General features: G+C 38.0%; 1 protein-coding gene across 7 annotated transcripts in view; it reads left to right on the forward strand.

The window, feature by feature from the left end:
- LOC126335315 (ubiquitin carboxyl-terminal hydrolase 45) overlaps nt 1-21,014 on the forward strand; it is a 159,193-nt gene that overhangs the window by 101,328 nt on the left and 36,851 nt on the right. For all 7 annotated transcript variants that reach the window (XM_049998466.1, XM_049998469.1, XM_049998471.1 and 4 more), the window contains exons 11-13: nt 795-1,049; nt 1,577-2,212; nt 11,348-11,532. In XM_049998466.1, coding sequence (XP_049854423.1) covers nt 795-1,049; nt 1,577-2,212; nt 11,348-11,532 — 1,076 coding nt within the window. The remainder of the gene's footprint in view (nt 1-794; nt 1,050-1,576; nt 2,213-11,347; nt 11,533-21,014) is intronic.

The following is a 21,014-nucleotide window of genomic DNA, read 5'->3' on the forward strand; positions in this document are numbered from 1 at the left end:
TTGAATTGCAGAAGTATATTTTTATTGGGGTAGATTTCTGCATTTTGGAAGCAGGCTGAAGCTAATTCGAAGAATACTGATGGTAATTTACGGCAACACTCCTCTGAATTACTTCATGTCATTGCTAGAACATACAGTAGAACAATAACCAGATTGTGATGACTCAGCCTTCACCAGTCAAGTTGATTTTAGCCATTTTCCCATAGCTTCTGTAGAGATTTTATATAAAAAAATTTAAAAAAAGATTGGAGTACCACTTTCAGAAAAATGGATCATTTGTGCACCACATTTGTAGTGAATAAAAGCTTTGACTGATATTTACTTTAGTTGCAAACTTTTGATTGGAGTCATATTAGTTGCAGTTCTAAAACGTTTTTTATAATATTAATTTAAAAAAAGAATTCTTCTGGTAAAGATTTTTAGTTTTTTACACAAACATTGCCTGATCTCTGAATTACACATGTGGAGCACTGATGAGGATACTTAACAAGGAATTGAGATTGTTATGAACTATTTGTGGACTCTCAAATCAAATACATACATATTTTCCCTACTGAAAAAGCTAACTTGAGAGAACGTAAGTTGTGTGGTGTTGACGTTGATACTGGATGTGAGTATGGGGAATTTGGTAATTCAGACAACTTATTTGTATATAATACTCTTCATCAGTGGCAAAATAATTGCAGAAAATTGTTTGTTAGATAATTTGTTTAGTTGAGTGTTAGTACAAACTTGGTTGCAGTAGGGCCATCAGGAATAAGGTGTAAATAAATGTTGGTCTGTTTGATATGCAGAGCACAGTGATGCTGATGTAGAAGATAACTTGGAGCAAGAAGCAACACTGGCACCAGGGCAGAATGGAGAGTCTGGCTACAGCTCAGAGAAGGCAGATGTGGGTCGGGAGGACTCGGGAGGTTCAAGCCCCATTTTGGGCGCTCCACTGCTCTGTGATGAGTATGCTGATTACAATGACGATGAGCACATTGTAGTGGGGCCATTGCTCAACAATGGTGATTCAGCATTAGCCAGCCCTGGGTCTCCAACTGCTTGTAAGTATTCTGAATGCAATCACTGTGAGCAATTTTTGTTTTCATATAAGCTGGTTCATGTGCTGTTTTGGTGGTTTTGTGTTGTTGATCCTGTAGGTTGTATTTGCTATTACACAGGGTGAGCCCAGACACACGAAATTTTGGAGGTTGTGCAGGAATATTTTAAGAGTATTTTTATAGGATTGGTTGAGAAAGGAATGGGATAGCTTTGTAGCCTATCCTCCATCTGTACGTAGAACAGGCAGCAAAGAAACCATAAAGAAATTTGAGAAAGGGATTAAAGTTTAAAATAAAGCAATAAAAACTTTTAAATTTACCAATGAAATTCTGTCAGAGATAGCAAAGGTCATAGATAATCAGTTGAATTGAATGTGTGGTGTCTTTAGAATTGTTGCTTTTGCAAAATTTTCACCAAAGTTAAGTTGAAGTTATAAAGCCCTAGGTTTTAAAAGGCGTACATGTTTTAAAAGAAGTAAATATTTTAAAAGAAGTAAATATTTTTTGGTTAATACATTTTCTGTTTGTAGGTGCAAGAGAAGCTGACCCGTTGTCCATCATACCACTTCCTCCACCACCACCACACTCACCTTCACCAACACTGTCACTTCCGGGGCGGTCTGAGCTGACACTCTCACTGCCACAGATAATCCCTCTGCCTCCACCACCTGCATCTTCACCAACAGGAGCACCCAGTCCTGCCTCCTCTGATGTCAGTGTGGAAGTTGCATGTGGCAGCCCCGTGCCGGATATGGGTTCGGCTGACTTTGCTGATCTGGAGGATAGGCCGTTCTCTCGCTTTGGATTCCGTGAGGCAGATGACATGCTGCCCACACCCAACCAGTCAGTCGGAGAAGAGACACCCGTTGTGGACATCTGCAGTGGAATTGGCACTCTGTCTTTGAGCCCTGGCGGTGCAGCTGGTGATGAGACAGGTGCTGTTCTGAATGGTGTAACAAGCTGTACACCATCTCCCATCCTATCACCACCATCACCTGAGGGAGCAGATGAATATGATACCAAAAATCGAACTCTTGCACCACGGTATCAGTGTGCAGAGGGAGAGTGTTCAGTGCTCTCCTGCTTGAACCAGTTTACTGCAATTGAGCTGATGACTGGTAACAACAAAGTGGGCTGTGTGAACTGCACCCAGAGGCACAACAAAGGTGAGTTCAACAGCAAGATTGTTTCCCGAGTCAATCACATTGGCTGTTAACTTAATTATTGTTGGTGTAGCCTTATTTTTGAAGTATGATTGTTATCTTCAAGAAGATTGTATATCCAAATATAACATTGATTTTTTATTAGCACATTTGAGGATGGGTATTGAGCTCAGTTTTGTAAGATTCATGCTTACATATTTGCTATTTGTGTGATATGCACAATAAAATGCCTTCATTTTTGTTTGGGTATCGTGTAACTTATACTCATGGACTCGTCCATTTGAAAATAGGGGTAATGTATCGTTATTCTTTGCTGTTTTCCTTCCTTAACTCTTGATAGTACTGCTAGAAGTTCCATAAGAAAACTGTAGCCCTACCTCCCTGCCTACACACACACACACACACACACACACACACACACACACACACACACACACACACACACACAGCAACAGATGCTTGGGTTTCTACCCCTCACAAAAAGTTAGCACTTTTTCATTTAGCATTAGGGCATATATCCGTTTTTAAGGGTGTGTGTGTGTGTGTGTGTGTGCGCGTGTGTGTGTGTGTGTGTGCGTGCGCGCGCGCTGCTTTAAGTAAGAAGGCAGTACCACATGTAATCAATAAGACACATTACAGCACTCTAACCCCTATGCAGCCCAAGAAGTTATTCTTAGTAATTTGAGAGCTATTTATACCAAACTTGGTATTTTACTAATTTGCTTCTATCGCCAAGATTGCCGTTGTATTCTTGTGCAGTTGCACTGTGTCTAGAGGTTGCTAGTTCAAGGGGAAGTGAGACTGAGGAAGTTCTGAATCGCCACATTCTTTGTCAGTGTGTGTGGCTGGTGACCATCGATTTTGGTGCCTGACTTGTCAGCTCAGCTACCATACGACAATGGGCTAGTTGAATTAATATGTGATGGGCTGACATCTCGCATCCTGCTGAATTAACGGACAGCGAGGTGCTGGTGTGATAGAGGTGGTAACAAAGTGTTACCACTCACTGCATTGTTTTATCTACATAAGATACCCATAAGTTTGGTTTTCATTTTTGTATAACTAACGAATTGTTGTACTCTTGTATATGTATTTGTTGTCACATTTGTCCTCCTCATAATTTGAAGAGTACCCACTTTCACAATGCACATTTAAATATCATCACTGATATGGAAGAAGTTCATATTTTACATGCTGCAATATGTGAATTAATCTGGGTGTTTCAATTGCCTGATGGTATAACAGTTCCTGTGGTAGTAATAGCACTCCCTTAATGCAAGTGATTCATGATGTAAGCTATTTTATGTTCTCGTTAATAGTTTGTAGTTCTATGTTCTTTTATACAGATGACAATTTAGAGATTTGACAGTGAAATCAAGGTAGTCATGAGATTGCCAGGCAGTGTAATATGTTTTGACATATCTTAAATTATGGTACCTAATTTCAATATGTCAGTGATGAATTTTAAGACTGTGTGTGAAAATCTTCTTCTCATCATACAGTTTGTCTGATTTTAACTGCATTTTTGCAGTATAACTGTGGTCGAAATGTTGAAATATTCAAAAATAAATTAGAATAATAATTGCAAAATTCCACTAAAATATTTGTGTGTTCAGATTTAACTTTGTTGTTATTTTCAATTCTTAACTGCTGTGCCAAACCAATAACTTTCATTTGTGGACTGTTGACTGTGCAGCACACACAAGCTTAAATTGAATCTCAACATGCTGTCACTTTTTGTATTTCAACTTTAGGTAACAGGGAACCATTGCTCATATGTACAGTTTATCATACATTTACTCATTACGTTACATGAATGAAATTTTTGACAGAGCTCTAGGCCTCTTCTGTCCGCTGGCTGTGGCATTGTATTGCATTGTCATGATGTACTCGTTACTCAGTGGTGCACCACGCTGCTCCAAACCAGCACGTCATTTCACAGAGATTACAAAAACCCCGCATAGGCACCAAAGCTTGTGGAAAAACTGTGATTGCCGTCTGTGGCGTGCAGCCATATAAGCTTAATGTGCAAAACAGGCTTCAAAAGCCCACAAACAGCTTTCCATCCTTAACCACTAAACTATTATATGGTTTCAACTATCGTGACCCTCATTCGTCAGCTAGGTAGGCATATAGCTACACGTCACTCTGCCAGAGTGATATGTTACACCAAACAGCCTAAGGCAGTTATACATTATTTATAAAACTCAACTTTCTTTAACCCACATTTTGTGTGGTAGTACCTTATCTTGGGACTGGTTTAGTAGTAGTTCTTGTACACCAGATATGAGAAGCAGTACATATGTTATGTATAAGTGTTACAAAACTTGAAAAATGGGGGTAGAAAAAACTGGCCAGAAGAAAATTTGTTAAAATTAGTGGCAGACAGTAAAGAGTAAGAGTGACTAGGCTTGGCCTTTTCTTGCATGATATCTTGTGAACTATGGATGAAGGACAACAGATGGCTTTAATTTCTCCAGATTACCGGAAAGTGTTCAACTCAGTACAACATTGCAGACCGTTATTGAAGTTCTGAGCATACAGATTAGGTACTCAGACATGTTAGTGGCGAGAACACTTTTGAAGTAATAGAACCTAGTATGCTGTTCAAGACGGCAAGTGTTCATTGGAGACAAAAGTACTGCCACAAGTGCCCCAGGGAAGTGTGATAGGAGTGCCATTGTTATCTATATACATAAAACGATATGAGAGACAATGTGAGCAATCTGCGACTGTTTGCTGCTGTTAATGCTGAAGTCTGCAGGAAATTATTATTGCCTGAGTGATTGGAGGATGATACAGGATGACTTGGAAAAAAATTATAATTTGTGTGATGAAAGGCATTTTTCTCAAAAAAAAAAAAAAAAAAAAAAAAAAAAAAACCACCCTAATGCAGATGAGTAGGAAAAATAATCCTGTAATGTTTGAAAATAGTATAAGTAGTGTGCTGCTTGATGCAGTCAAGCTGATTAAATATCTGGGTGCAACATTGTAAATCATCATGAAGTAGAACAAACACAAAAGGTCAGTTGTAAGGAATATAAATGATCAATTTTGTTTTACTTGGGACTTCTAGGGACGTTTAGCTAATCTGTAAATGAGACCATGTACAGAACACTTGTATGACTCATTCTAGAGTACTGCCAGAGTGCTTGGGGTCCCCACCAGGTTGAAGGAAAGGGAGATATGGAAGCATTTTAGAGACCAACACTTGGATGTTATGGAAATGCTCTATGAACACAGCTGTGAATACATTTAAGGAAGATGATGATCTTATCTTGCAACATTATTGAAAAAGTTTAAAGAACTGGAATTCGTGACAAACTGAGAACGGTCCTACTGCTGGCAACATAAAAGACAAGATAAGAGAAAACAGGGCTCATATGGAAGTAAGGATATAGATAATCATTTTTTCCTTCCTCCACTTGCAAATGGAAGAGGAAAGGGAATGACTAGTGATTTACGAGGTACCTTCTGCCATGCAGCATTGGTGTATGTAGATATTTATGTATAGAGCAGTTCTGTAAACGTCACTCCAAATCTCTAGCCTTGGGAGCTATAGAGTAAAACGAAAATTTGTGCTAAGCTACTTAAATTACTCAAATCTGGAATAATAGTTACACTCAAAAATTTTAATACTCTCTATCACCGAAAACGTCATGTATGAAGAGTGTAATCCCCATATTCGTCTTCTTCTTTTTCTTCTTCTTCTTCTTCTTTTTCTTCTTCTTCTTCTTCTTCTAATTATTTTGTTGAGTCCTTTTACTGTCATGGACACTTTTTATTGTTTAATGTACATTGTAGTATTTGTTATCAGTTACAGAAAAACACAGTTTTTGATTAATCTGTGGGGATCAGAATATTTTTTTTTCACTGAGTGATGATTATTCTTAAAAGGTGCTTGATGTCTTGCACTTTGAAGTGTTTCTCAGTCAGAATTGGTACATCGTTAGTAGGGACAGTTAGGCTCTAGCCATGCAAGCTGCCACTTGGGGCACCAAGTTTAGAAGAGCATCCAAGTGGGAGATTGGTATACACTGTGTATTGCAGTTTGTGGCGAAAGTTGACATGGGTGAAACGAGGAGGACTGTCAAATGATAAGTTGCGCATATGGGAAAATGTTTATGGACCAGAACTGTTTGTACGGTATTAGTAATATTCTTATTGTGAGCTCCAAACTAAGTAGAGCTTCGCATGAAAATAACTTTCTTTTTTCAGATCCTAATATACAAAAAGATATGACTTGTGAGAAGAATTAAACAGAGCTTTGAAAGACCTAAGTTAATACAAGGCCCTGGGAATAGAAAATATCTTCTCAGAGTTGGAGAAATGTTACGGAGAGCCAATCACAACAAAACTGTTTCACCTGGTGTACAATATACGTGATACTGAAGAAATACCATTGGACTCAGAGAAGTGTGTAATAATTCCAGTTCCTAAGGTACTACCAGATGTGAACACTACTGACTTATCAGATTAACAAGTCATGGCTCCAAAATACTGACATGAATTATCTACCGAAGAAAGGAAAAACTGGCAGGGTTTGACATCCGGGAGGATCAATACGAATTCTGGGGAAATGTAGGAACACCTGAGACAATGCTTCCCCTAAGTCTTATGTTAAAAAACAGCTGAAAAGTCAAACATGTTTACAGCACTCTTAGGTTTAGAGAAAACTTTAGAATGTTTACTAGAGAATACTGTCCTTGAAATTCTAATGGTAGCAGGGTAGAATATAGGCAGCACAAGGCTATCTGCAACTTGTATAGAAACCAGACTTCAATTATATTAGCTGAAGGATATGAAAGGTAAACAGTAGTCAAGAAGGGAGTGAGGCAGGATTATAGCACGACTCTGACGTTATTCAGTCTGTGGACTGAACAGCTACATCTGTATCTGCATCTGCAGCTACATCTACATCCACATCCATATCCATACTCCACAGGCCACCTGACGGTGTGTGGCGGAGCTATAAGGGGTAGTCAGATAAAAATGAAAGAGATGTAAAAAAGGAAGTAAACAGTTTATTATTTCAAAAGTAATTGACATGACTGTCCATATATTTATCCCATTGAGTGACAAGATGGTCAGTGCCTTCATGGAAAAATGTCAGCAGTTGCATATGGACCCAAATGTACATATCTTCATCTGGTGCAAATAAATGGCCACAAATGTCCTCCTTCAGGCTGCCCCCCCCCCCCCCCCAAAAAAAAAAGCATTTTGAGAGATTGGGACTATTTGGAGAATGTGTAAGGGCTTCCCAGTGAAACTTATGTTCCATAGTCAAAACAACATTGACAACATGTGGGTGGGCATTATCCTGTAACAGAATGCCGCCATCCATCAACAATATACTGGTGTGCATTAATTTTGGTACCACGAGCCAAAACGTCAATCAGCAGCAGGCCCTAGCAGTCAAAGAAAAGTGCCGATTTGGATATATATTATTTTTTTTTATGGGAGTGAATCCATGTACTTCCATTGTATTTCCATTGTTGGCTCTGGCACTTCCTCTCCGGCTAAGTACAATGACAACATTGGGCAGGAAACAATACTCTTCATCATGATACCATTCCATGTGCTGCAGTGATGTAGACATTCATTTCAACTTTTGGTATTCTTTAAATGTGAATATTTTAGGTTAGGCTTTTCTGTGGCGGTTATTGACATTAAATGAAACAAGTTTACTGTTACCTGTCATTGTGTATTTATCTTCACAATGTGTTTCAAAGGTTTAATCCTCCATCATAAGGAAGATTTACATTTGTTAGTATGACATTAGTGTGTGTGTTCTTTTAAGATTTTTTGGTGGAACTTGGGCCACTGTCTAGTGGAGAAACAAATTTCAGAAAATGGTTCTAGGTTTTGACAAAAACTAAACATATATCAAAAAATTACAATAAAATAAGTAAAATAGAGTACCTCCAGTGGTCGCAGGTTCCTTTCATTGTCGTAACACATCACTATTGATTGCAGGAATGGTATAGCAGAAGACAAAACATTATCACAAAATACAAAGAATATACATCGTAACGTCATTACAGAATAAACTTTAAAGGATTTTGGAGATATTTGTTTTGTAGTGTCGAATGCATGCGTTGGAATAAATATTTCAGCTGGTATATAAATCCGGTTTTTACAAGTTAATATAGCTTAAACTTCTGGTCTTCTGTCAGGCTAAGGGTGAACCCATTGTGCACAGATTTTCTGTACCTTTGGATGCTCTGTTATGAAGGTGTGAGTAATACCATGACTGGTGCCCAACATGAGCCAAATGTCTTCCACCCACCACTACCCCCCTTTTCTGATGGCAGTAAGGGTAATGATACAATAAGACTGCATGGGCTGATCGCTGTCTTTCCATGACACTTGACCTCAAAATACTTTATTTCATGAAAACCCGTGCACATGAGATTTTCTGTTTGCCATACACAGCAGACATTCAGGCTTGAATTTCACTTCTTGACAGTCCTTCCCAGTGAGAAACTGCTCTAAACCTCGCTGTGGGTTGCATACCTGACTCAGTGACCTCACATCGAGCATGACTTGATAGACAAATGGCACTGCAGTGGACATTCACATTGTTCCTTTCTGATCCCAATAGAGGGCACTTTTACACACACACACACACACACACACACACACAACCTTCATTACCAACATCCGCTCCAAGCAAGCAAAACAAGGGTAATGGAATTTAGTCAAATTAAATCGAATCATACTGAGGAAATTAGATTAGGAAATGACACTAATAAGGAGAAAGAAAAGGAAAGGGGGGGGGGGGGGGAGAGAGAGAGAGAGAGAGAGAGAGAGAGAGAGAGAGAGAGAGAACACACACAAGTTGTGAAGACTCGCCACTCTCTCTCTCTCTCTCTCTCTCTCTCTCTCTCTCTCTCTCTCTCTGGAGCTTATCTAGAACTATCAAGTTTATTTCACATTCCTCAGTTGTTTTTAATTTGGTTACTTTGCTATTTTGACAATGTATGAAATATTTTTCCTGATTTATGAGTCACCCTGTGTATTAAACATCACTCCATCCTACAGTGATGGTCTTGATTGAAGGCAGACATGATTCTGTGCAGTCTTTCAATATATGTATTATTCACAACACTGCTTGTCCTATCGCATACAGTTCATCCAATAATATTGTTAACAGACTAACCTCTCATGTCACATCAAATGGTACTTGACTTTGTGTTTGCAAATTGTCAAATTTGAGAACTTATTTTTCCATCTCTCTGTGTGATATAGCTTTTAACAATTTCTGGTAAACTTTTTACATTCAACTAACCTGTGAGATAGTGAACACAGTTGGAAAAGGGAATGATGAACAAAATACCCTCTGTATGCTCTATACAGCTGTTTGTGAGATATATATGTAGATATATAGTACTTCAGCTTATCTAAGAGGATTTCCTGATCCACACAATCAAAAGCCTTAGAGAGATCACAGAAAATCCCAATTGGTGATGTTCTACGATCCAGAGCATTTAAAATTTGATACATGCTTTCACTGATCAAATTTTAAATGCTCTGAATAGTAGAACATCACCAATTGGGATTTTCTGTGATCTCTCTAAGGCTTTTGATTGTGTGGATCATGAAATCCTCTTAGATAAGCTGAAGTACTATGGAATGAATGGTTCAGTACACAGATGGTTCACTTCATATTTAACTGGTAGAATGCAGAAGGTTGAAACAGTAAACCCACATAGTACACAAAGGGCATCAGATTATTCAGACTGGGGATGTATCAAGAATGGGGTACCACAGGGTTCTGTCTTGGGGCCTTTATTGTTTTTAATATATGTTAATGACTTGCCTAATTATATTCATGAAGATGCAAACTTGGTTCTCTTTGCAGATGACACAAGTATTGTAATCAAGCCTAAAAAGCAAGAATCAGCTGAGGAAAATGCAAATAATGTTTTTCAAAGAGTTATTAGGTGGTTTTCCGCAAATGGACTTTCATTGAACTTTGAAAAAACACTGTACATACAGTTCAGTACAGGGAAAGGCATAACACCGGAAATAAATATAGAGTGTGGGGGAAAATCTTTAGCTAAAGCAGATTGTTCGAAATTTCTGGGTGTCTGTATTGATCAGAATTTAAACTGGAAGACACACATTGACAATCTACTGAAACGATTGAGCTCAGCTACCTATGCTATTAGTGTCATTGCAAATTTTGGAGACAAGCATATCAGTAAGTTAGCTTACCATGCATATTTTCATTCGTTGCTCTCTTACGGAATCATCTTTTGGGGCAATTCATCACTAAGAAAGAACGTATTTATTGCACAAAAACGTGTTATCAGAATAATGTCTGGGGCTCATCCAAGATCATCTTGTAGACAATTATTTAAAGAATTAGGGATATTGCCAGTAGCTTCACAATATATATACAGCCTAATGAAATTTGTTGTTAGTAACCCAGATAACTTCAGAATTAATAGCACAGTCCACAGCTACAATACTAGGAGACAGGGTGACCTTCACTACCGCTCATTGAATTTGACATTGGCACAAAAGGGGGTGAATTATACTGCCACAAAGATTTTTGGTCACTTGCCAAACAATATCAAAAGTCTGACAGACAACCAATCAGCATTGAAAAGTAAGTCGAGGGAATTCCTGAATGACAACTCCTTCTACTCCATAGATGAATTTTTAGACATAGGCTAAAGAAATACAGTAAGTATTAACCATTGTACCGTATATAAGACTAACAAAGATTATTTGGGATAAATGAATCTTTTGTACTTTGACACGTTCCACATCATTACGAAAGAATCGTGTTCATGATCCATGGAACAAGTAATATAACTAACTATATATATATATATCTTTGGTAAAGTGATGTTATGCACTTCTGATAGGCAGAGACAACTTGAGCATAACTGGATTTCTGGAAGGAAGGGCAGTGGCATTATTGATACAATGAACCAGTTAAAATGCAGTAACTGTTTCATTAGAAGTCTGTCAATTGTGAAACTAGTCGTACATATTCCATAATGTCTCAAATCGCGTATTTGTTAACAAGACGTCTTCATGTTTTGTTGCAGTCTTGAGATGATAATATCAGTAAACTGTATATTGTAATGATTTTGTTTGGCTCATAGTCCTTTCTTTTTCCAGGAAAAGAGGGTAAGATGGTGTGCACAAACTCCACAAAACAACTACTGATCAGCAGCCCACCAGCAGTGCTGATCTTGCACCTCAAAAGGTTCCAAGTTCATGTGAACACATTGCGGAAGATCACTCGCCATGTTACGTTTCCACTGGTTTTGGACCTTGCACCTATTTGTTCCACAAAATCTAAGGTAACTGAATATGTTAATTTTGGTAACATAATATATACCAACATCGTGTTACAAACAGTGGAAAATTCAGGATGGAACAATGCCAATATTATGAAAAGGGTAGTTGCTACTCACCATATAGCAGAGATCTGAGTCACAGATAGGCACAACAAAAAGACTGCCAAAACAAAGCTTTTGGTCAAACGCACAGCTGTCCTTTCCATAATATTAAAGCTTTGTGATACAGCTAGATGACACATTTATCATAAATATTCCACTTTACTCTTATGGCCTGATTAAAAAAAAAAAAAAAAAAAAAAGATAATGTGCTGTATGTCTCACTGAAAAAGTACCGTTAAAAAAATTCAAAGGTACTGCTTTGAAATAGTTATTTAGTTCTTATGAAGATGCATTTATTCATGTATTTACTTTAATAAATATTGTCTATCTAAGGGAAAATTCACTAGATAAAACTGTGAAATTGTAAGAAGGTATGACAGCCAGTACCTATCTTCAGAAGCTTAAATTCCATAAACTGCCGATACATACATGTAAAAGCCGAGAAAACTATCTTAGCTTTTTGCACTGTTAATCAATCTGTAATAGTCAAGAGAGATAGTTTTAGGAAGATTTTAAAGGAGGTCCAGGTTGCTCAGGCCCTAATAAAGAGGGATATACCTGTTGTGAGAAAAGGTGGGACAAAGATGAAAGGGGCCGCATCAGAATAGGAGATAAAACATAGTACATTGATAAGCACTGTGTCAGTATTAGTTTAGAGATGATAGAACTGAGTCAGAAGTAAAGACGCTTTTAGAGGAAGAGAAATGAGAACTGTACAATTAAGAGCCAGGAAAAAAGTAGAATAGGATGAAAATCAAAATGAGTAAATAAATGCTACCAAAAAGAAATAGGATTGGTTGTTAACCAAGATAAATTTCAGGAAGATGGTTAATGAGGGTCTCTCTTACACAGCAATTTCCTTTTTTTGGAGCTCAGGAAAACTAGTACCAGATGGGAAGACTCAAATGATCGCTGTAGCATAGCGTGCTATCTGGTCATTCGAGACATTCTGTAGAGCATGCTTAGAAATTGAATATTAGATTATCCCAGTATTTGAATTTGAAAATATTTTAAAATGTCTTGTCATTAAATTTCTTATTTGCAGTCTGCAGTGTACAAAATTATTATATACAACATTGGGTATCACATGTTTATATGAATTGCAAATGTTTATGAATTGGTGACAAAAATGTGTATCAGACTGAAAAATACTGGAATTTCAAGCAAATTAGCACCCTGATGAAAATGCATAATTAATGTGTGACACATACTAAATTCACTGATATTACGTATAAGATAGCTGAAATCTAGATCTGCAGTAAAACCAGATTTCCTGTGACACTGCTGCTACCTACCTTGTTTTCCAAATCATTGTACAGTCATAGAGAACACTAGTTCCCTAATCATGCATGTCAGTTTTGGTTGTGAATGAATACAAAATGCTAATAATGCAAATATTTTATTAAATTATTAGTTATCAAGCATTGATGTTGTAACTGCACAGTCAATTGAGGGAAGTTTAAAATGTGGCAGATGTCCCATCTTAGTTGTCTTCACCTGTCATCTTCCTCAGTGCATTTTTCTCATTCATCTTCTTTACTGCTCGTATCATCTGTGGTTGTTGACTCATCATTGCAGTTGATGATTATAGGCTCAGTTACAGTGTCTCGGATGACTTCTTTCTCAAAACCTTTCTGTAGATTTTCTGCATACTGAACATGTTTCTGCCATTGTTAGTAGTGGTGTTTTCCAAGGCCTCATGCAGTAAGCAGTCAGCATCTGTGATTTCAAATGTGGTGTTTTATGCAGCTACTCCTTTCTTGACTTGGGCCCAAATCAGTTCAGAGCAGGCTGTACTAGCAATGATAAGGCTGTAAGCATACTACTTAGTGCTCCCTTTCATTAGCAAATACATTTAGCTCAGAAACGGGTTCTTTTTTGTTTAAATGAACTTTATCCAACATATCAGCTTTCGTGTCTGTAGATGAGAAGACAGTATTTTTTCCAATCAGCCAAGTGGCTACATCACCCTACTGTGTTTTCATTGTGGGCACTCAGTTCATGCCTGTTGAATGATACTTGGCATTGTCCATGACAGTGATGAAACCTTCCTCCAGTTAATTAAAAAAACTGATCCCAGACCAGTTTTTAAACTTAGCTGTGTTCATTTCTGAATGATCATCTTCTGATTTGTGTGTTTTGCTACATCTGTAAACTAATTCACTTTCTTCAAGAAACCAGTCTTTGCTGACCCCATATGAGCACCAGTCAGCATAGCCTCTTTCCCAACAGACACCTTAAGGCCCCCACATTGACTCAAATTGTACCACGTATACTATAAAGAATGGTTTTGAATAATCCAATTTGTACAAATTCTTCTTCTTCTTGCGTTAGGGCCTCTGTAGGACCAGGGGTAGCCCCTTTGTGGACTGCATTTTCCTCTTTTTCTCCAAGAACCTCTTCATTCTCTCTCTTCTCCTCTCCCGCTCTCCTTCCAAGATCTTCTATTTCCATTTCTCCTGGTAGCTCCACTGGTGACATTCTAATCTTTTCCTGTATTCTTCTCTGTCATTGATCTCTGGCATATTTGTCGGTGTATATTTGTTCGTCCAATTTTCCTTTCCTTCGACCTTCATCCCCAATTCCAACCAGTCCTTTCGAAGATCAACAATCCACTTGGTTCTTGTCTTTCCCCTTGCCCTCCCTTTTGTTTCCCACACTCTCTTCGTCATTCTGTCCATACTCATCCTAACTTGCCCAGCAAACCTTGCCCTTCTAAGTCTATTTCCCCGGATGTTGTTCTCATGTTTTGGTACAATCTTCCTTAGGTCTTTGCATCCACCTCTCTTCACCTCTTTTGGGACCTAGTGTTTTTCTCTCTTCTTTCTCTAGTTGTTTTGCCCCATTTCATCCTAGTGTCATTGTCTCAGCGGCATGTAATACTGCATTCCTCACTGTTGCCTTTTAGTGGCTTATCTTTGCCTCTGTGGATATATTCTTTTTATTGTATATCTCTCTTGTCGTGCGGAAGGCTGACCTCGGCTTCTTTATCCTCTCTGCTGTTCCCTCCTTGCTCCTGTTCCTTCCTGTTATAAATTCTCCGAGGTATTTAAATTTGTCCACCATTTGCACAGTGCCTTCCGGTGTTTCCCAGTTTGCAGTGGTGTTTAATGTCTTTGTCTTGTTATAGGCGATCTTCAGCCCCACCTTTCTGGCTACATTACTTAAGTTGTCGAGTTGTCTTTGCGTCTTCTTCCGTCTCACTCACTATTGCTATGTCATCTGCAAAGGCTAGGCAGTCTACTTGAGCCCTTTTGTCCTTTTTGTCCCCCACATGGGTCTTTGGTATTCCCATTTCCTCTTTTATTGCTCTCCACTGCCTGATCACTTCGTCCAGTGCTATGTTGAACAACATTGGTGACAATCCGTCTCCCTGTTTAACACCAGTCTTGATCTCAAATTCTTGTGACAGTGCTCCTCTGTATCTCACCCTTGCTTTTGGGTCTGTCAGAATTTCTTTTATGAGTTCTTGTGTAATTCTATCAAGTCCTCTGTTCTTCAGGATCCTAAGAAGAGTGTGTCTGTCGATGGAGTCATATGCCTTTGTGAAATCCATGAAGGTTATTACTGTCTTTTTGTTTTTTAAGGCCCTATGTTTTATCAGTTGCTTCAGGATAAATATCTGTTCTACACAACCTCTTCCCTTCCCGAATCCCACTTGATAGTCACTAACTGTACTTTCTACATGTTCTTCTATTCTCTTGAGCAACAGTTTTGACAGCACCTTGTATCCGACCTCTAGTGGCGATATTCCTCTGTAGTTGTTTGCATCTCTCTTGTCCTCCTCCTTGTGTATTGGTACTACAATTGGATTCTTCCATCCTTCTGGCAACTTCTTTGTTCTCCAGATCTGGTGGCTTATGTTGGTCATGTTGTCTGTTGCTTGTTTGTACAAATTGAATATAGGTACATCACCTGAAATCCATAGTGAATACATCGTTGAATTCTGGAGGCCAGTATGTTGTTATATTCGAGTAGAAATTGTCTGCCTTCATTCTGACTTTTGTATTTCAATCCTATATTGTTTAATACTTGTCGAGCAGATCCAGTAAATTTTATTTTTCAATTAACTTATCAGTTTTCCTGATGTTAGATATTTCCACTGTTGTAAAATTCATAGATGTTCCGCCTCGCTTCGTCTTTATCTTAAGTCATTTAGTTTGATTAAAGAGCTGTGTTGTTTAATATTTTTCATGGGAAAATCGGACATTGGGGACTTTCCCGTATAACATACAAGCAGGATAGTTCTTAAACCAATGCCACAAGCTGCCGCACAAGTAACCTTCACATTAGCAAGGTTTATTTCTTACAGTGGTTGTTTTCTCAGTAGCATATCACTGTATTTTTTTTTAATGTCATAACTTTTGATTTTCCCTACATTCTGCAAGTCTTTCCTAAAGGTAGTGCATATAGATGCTAACACTGCACCACCATTGTCTACAAGATGCTCAGTTGCCTTTCTCTGTCACGTTCTTCCTGATGTCAAAGTGCGCCTTGTTTGTTGGAGCTGTTTGTAAACCCACTCTTTGATTTTCAGCTTTCACAAACACACTCGCTCATTAAATAAACTGCTTGAATAATACCACAAAATATGCTTTTCCTTTGAGTTAGTTTATAAAAAAAATGTACACACCATCTTGCTACTGACACTCTGCTTAGGCTTGAACTAGGCAACAATTGATGCTCAGTGTTGCCAATTTTTTTGAATTTGGGGGGGGAGAGGGGGGGGGGAGGGGGAGAGAGAGAGAGAGAGAGAGAGAGAGAGAGAGAGAGAGAGAGAGAGATGTGGGCAGTAGGCCTGACCAGAGCTGTAGTAGTGTTTCATATGTTGCTCTGCCTTTGGTGTTGTCAGATTTTCAAGCAGCGGTGTTGGAACAAGTGTTATTTGGTGAAGGGATGGGGCTGGTTTTACAGTGGGAACAATTGTAGCCATAGGAGAACTGGGTTAAGAATAATGGCCTAGCAGTGCCCTAATGTTCGAGTAGTAATTTCTGAAGGTTAGAAGGGCAGTGGAAGACAACTGTGGGTGATAAAATAAATCAATCATATGTGACTGGGTTCTTGATGTAAGCCATTTGGTTGTCACCACTTCAGTGTCCTGCATGTCAGTTTTGCTGCTTATTTATTTCAGCAACTTCTTATTTGGCCTCGTGAGGCTGAGTGTACACCATTTCAGAACTTTCCACTACTTACAGTTAAACCCAGGTCCATTTTGTCAATAACCATCAATACTGACCACTAGACAGTGGAGGTAGCAGCTGTGAGTGGTTGGGGAGTCATAATTAAGTGACTAGAGAAAAAGATTTCTCTATTTCCAGTACTCAGAATTTTATCTCGTGTACTTTGAAGAGATAGAAAAAATACATGAATTGCAGGGAAACAATAAGTAAGATTTTCTTGATGTGACCTATGTAAGGAGTCCAAAAATTACTTTCTGATTACAAGCTTCCTACTATTTAACATAAGCATGTCAAAGGTGCACTTAATGTCAGAATTTTCAGCTTTATGGAACCAACTTAAATTACTCTAAAGGGAATATTTTGGGAAAATGTAGAGAACAAGCTGACAGGCCATCATGGATGTGTGATCCAGAATCATGTCTAATTAATCACAGATCTCCACACCCCATAAATTGATCCACAGTCTCTTTGGAAAATAAGATCTGGTGATATTTGAGAAACAACAAATAATTCAAACTTGCTGAAGTTACTGTAGATTTGATCTTACTGCAGCAGACAGATAACTAACTGCCACTTTCTTCATTTTAAAGTGTACACCAAACATTCACGTTTGAGTCACCTCTCATGATCTGTTTCACTTAACCAAGAGCCTAGAGTCCCAGTTGCACATAAAATGTTGATTAATTGCAGCACATGAAGCAATTCCATTCTGTACTGTACACCACATCATAGTCCACGAACACTGTGAACTTCCAAAATAACAACACTTGAGATATGAAATTGGTTACCTTTTTGGTGTTAATTGAAAACACTGACATGAAATTACTGCTTTTGGGCAGTTAATTTGCTCCAAATACATGCTGTGATGACACCAGAAACTACGTCCTGACAGTCACTCGAAATACACACATCTAATAATAAAAGCTTACCTACTATTGCCTTTGTAATGCTTTAATACTAATATTCTGTCACTGTTTATACTCAGCTAAGAACACTGCCAAGCTGCTATGTCAGCTCTCCTCTTTGGCTACTTATAGAAGCAGCCTTAGGCAGTAATTAATAATGTCATGTTTTTCATTAATTACAGATAAATTGTAATTTGAAAGATAATACGAAAAAGTAAATAATATTAAATCAGTCATATCAGACTTTGGAAATAATAATTCCAAGTAAAAAATGAGTTGTATTCTTGTATTTTGCTATAAGACAAGACACCTCTTTTTGATGTTATATGTTCATCCACATTCATGTTTCACTGCATTTCAGTATGGAAACCATCTATAAATTGTTAAATAATAGTTAAAAATTTTTATCGTATGTGAAATAGAAAGTATGCTAAATCTAAAAAACACAGTTATTTTCAGAAAACTTACATTTACAGAATTTTTGAAATAGATTTCAGAAATATATTATGATAGAAGGATGTGTGGTGCTCCAAAATTGTATCTAATACAACTTATACAGGGTGTATACGACCCGGGACAACCGGGAAAACCCCGGGAATTTTTTCATCTGGGAAAAACCCGGGAATATTTTAGAATTCTGGGAATTTTTCATTGTTTTCAGTTAAATTTTTGTAATTCTGACTGGTAAGAACTGATACTCTAACAAAGAATATTGCTGTATCCCGCTACTGCAGAATAATACTTCGGCAATAAAACACGAACGAGTGAAAAAACGAAAATAAAACTTAAACTGCAAAGGAAATGCGCCATATACATCAACAAAACAAAGTGCTCATACAAGCGTTTGCCAACAGCAAAATTTGTCAAAGGCTTTAGGAAGAATATGCAATGATTCGTAACAACAAATTGCCTCCGATGGCCGGCCGCGATGGTCTCGCGGTTAAGGCGCTCAGTCCGGAACCGCGTGACTGCTACGGTCCCAGGTTCGAATCCTGCCTCGGGCATGGATGTGTGTGATCTCCTTAGGTTAGTTAGGTTTAAGTAGTTCTAAGTTCTAGGGGACTGATGACCAGAGTAGTTAAGTCCCATAGTGCTCAGAGCCATTTTTGTCTCCGATAAGCGTGACGTCACAACTTTTTACATTAGATTCGTTTTAGCAGTTACAAGCGGAATCATGCGCATGCGCAGTTGAGTAGTACCTTCTCCCGCTTCTGGCTACAGAAATGTGGCTGTTGGCTGTGTAAGCAGCCATGGGTTCGAATGTCTTGTTTCTTTTATGACCTAATGTAAGATCTTTTAATGTTTTGCACATACGAACGTACGGGCTCCCTACGACATCATAGATGCGCAAGCGCGGTGACGCCTGTCATCTGGTGCTCTCTGGCAACTGTAGAAAAGAACCTATTTCTAACAGGTCACGGGAAAATATTTGGAATGGTGGTTTGAAAAGCGTTACTATCAAAGAAAATTTCCTTTTACGGAAGTTGAACTACGTACAAGAATGTACGATGAATTTCTTAAATCAAAGAGCGTTTTATTCTCATTTAAAAATAAACTCTTTGATGATGAGCCATATAGACGAATTTCGAGCCCAGAAGAACAGACGACATTTATATCATTATTAAAAATTTGAATGGCACATTTGTGTGATATATCTTAAATTGTAATACGCGCATTAAAGACCACCACTATATGTGAAAGCTTAGCTTCTCTTCCAGCGTATTAATCTCATAGACCAATATTATAAGTGAAAGCTTTACTTTTCTTGTAGCAACACTATGTATACTAATTTAAACCATCCACTTTTTCTGTTTGTGTGTTCGTGCTACTTAACAGTCATGCTGCTATTGGCTGACTTCATCACGTGTCATAAGCTCTGAATACCTGGTATCATCGGCTGGTGAAAATCACGTGTCATGAGCTATGACTGGCTTACAAAGCGCATCACAATTTCGATTTCAATGCTTCGGAAAGTAACATGCGCTGTTCGGTGGAATTCAAATTTATACTTTCGTAATACGAAAATATGCAATGTACATGTTACTGCACATCAAAGATCTTTGCAAAATGTTTTTTCCCCCTGTGTTTTGTTTTCCAAAGTGCCTGGAAATTCTACGCCCATGTATAAAACCATAACCATTCAAAGGATGGATAAGTAATACAGTTCCGAGAGAAAATGTACTGTCAATTAACAGGGATAACTGTTTTTTCATCCTGGAGAAAATTTATTTTTATCCGGGAAATCCAGGAATCTTTTTTCTTTGTCCACGTATACACCCTGTAATAACATTTTAAATTTAGAATTTTGTGATTAACTACTTGCTTTCTCAGAATCAGCAAGAATTGGGGCTGTAAAATTGGTAGGTGTTTGGTTCTTAATTTGTATTTTTAAACTTTGGCATTGCGATGAACATACAAAATCATTAAATTGTGATATCTCCTGAACTGATTGACTTAAAAGCAAAACTAAATGCATCACAGTGTTTACAATAGAAAACTTTGTAACCGTAGGTTCTAAAATAGTCCAAAAAATGAAAAAAGTTGACAAACCCTTTGTGCATATACAGTGCAGTCACAGTTTTGTACTTCGGAAAAAAAGTGTTGAAGTTTTGTTAGGTTACCTGAAACGTGTTATGTTCCATACTGGCATGAAAGTTCACCTAGTCCTTAAGACAAACATCCAGAATACATGATATTTCATCTACAGCCGACATTTGTGTAAAATATATCTATCTTACTGGTGCTCTACAATTTTATTGTTGGGACTCCTCAGAAAAAACTGTCTCAGTTGTTTCAGTTCCCCTCCCTCCCCCGCATAAATCAGTTCTGCATTAATGCATTAGAATCTCTCTCCAGTTTTGCTGCAATATTACGGCGCACACTGCACCTTTGTAAGTAGCTGCTTTCTAATTATAACCAACCAGTACATACAGATTATTCGCAGTTCTGTGATGCTTCCTGGAGACATACCTGTTGTCACCTTAATTTCTGTCAATCATAGCCTATAATAAAGTATAATGCACTGACTCTATCAGTCACAATATATTTCAGGCATTCTCGTATATCCTTGTCAATACATTTTGAACATTTTGGTTTGTTCTGCTCATAGTTGTAACCATAGTGATTTAAAATAAACTGCAATTAACAAAATGTTGTGTTTGACTTATCATGTGAAAGCTGCTTTAAGGAGCACGTACATATTAGGGCACTCAAACCAGTATACATATTTTGTATGCTTGTCGTGGTAGTACGTACTTATCATTTGTAGTAACTAAGTGGGAGACAGTGTATGAAACAC

The sequence above is a fragment of the Schistocerca gregaria genome, chromosome 2 (genome assembly GCF_023897955.1).
Source record: "Schistocerca gregaria isolate iqSchGreg1 chromosome 2, iqSchGreg1.2, whole genome shotgun sequence".
Lineage (NCBI taxonomy): Eukaryota > Metazoa > Arthropoda > Insecta > Orthoptera > Acrididae > Schistocerca > Schistocerca gregaria.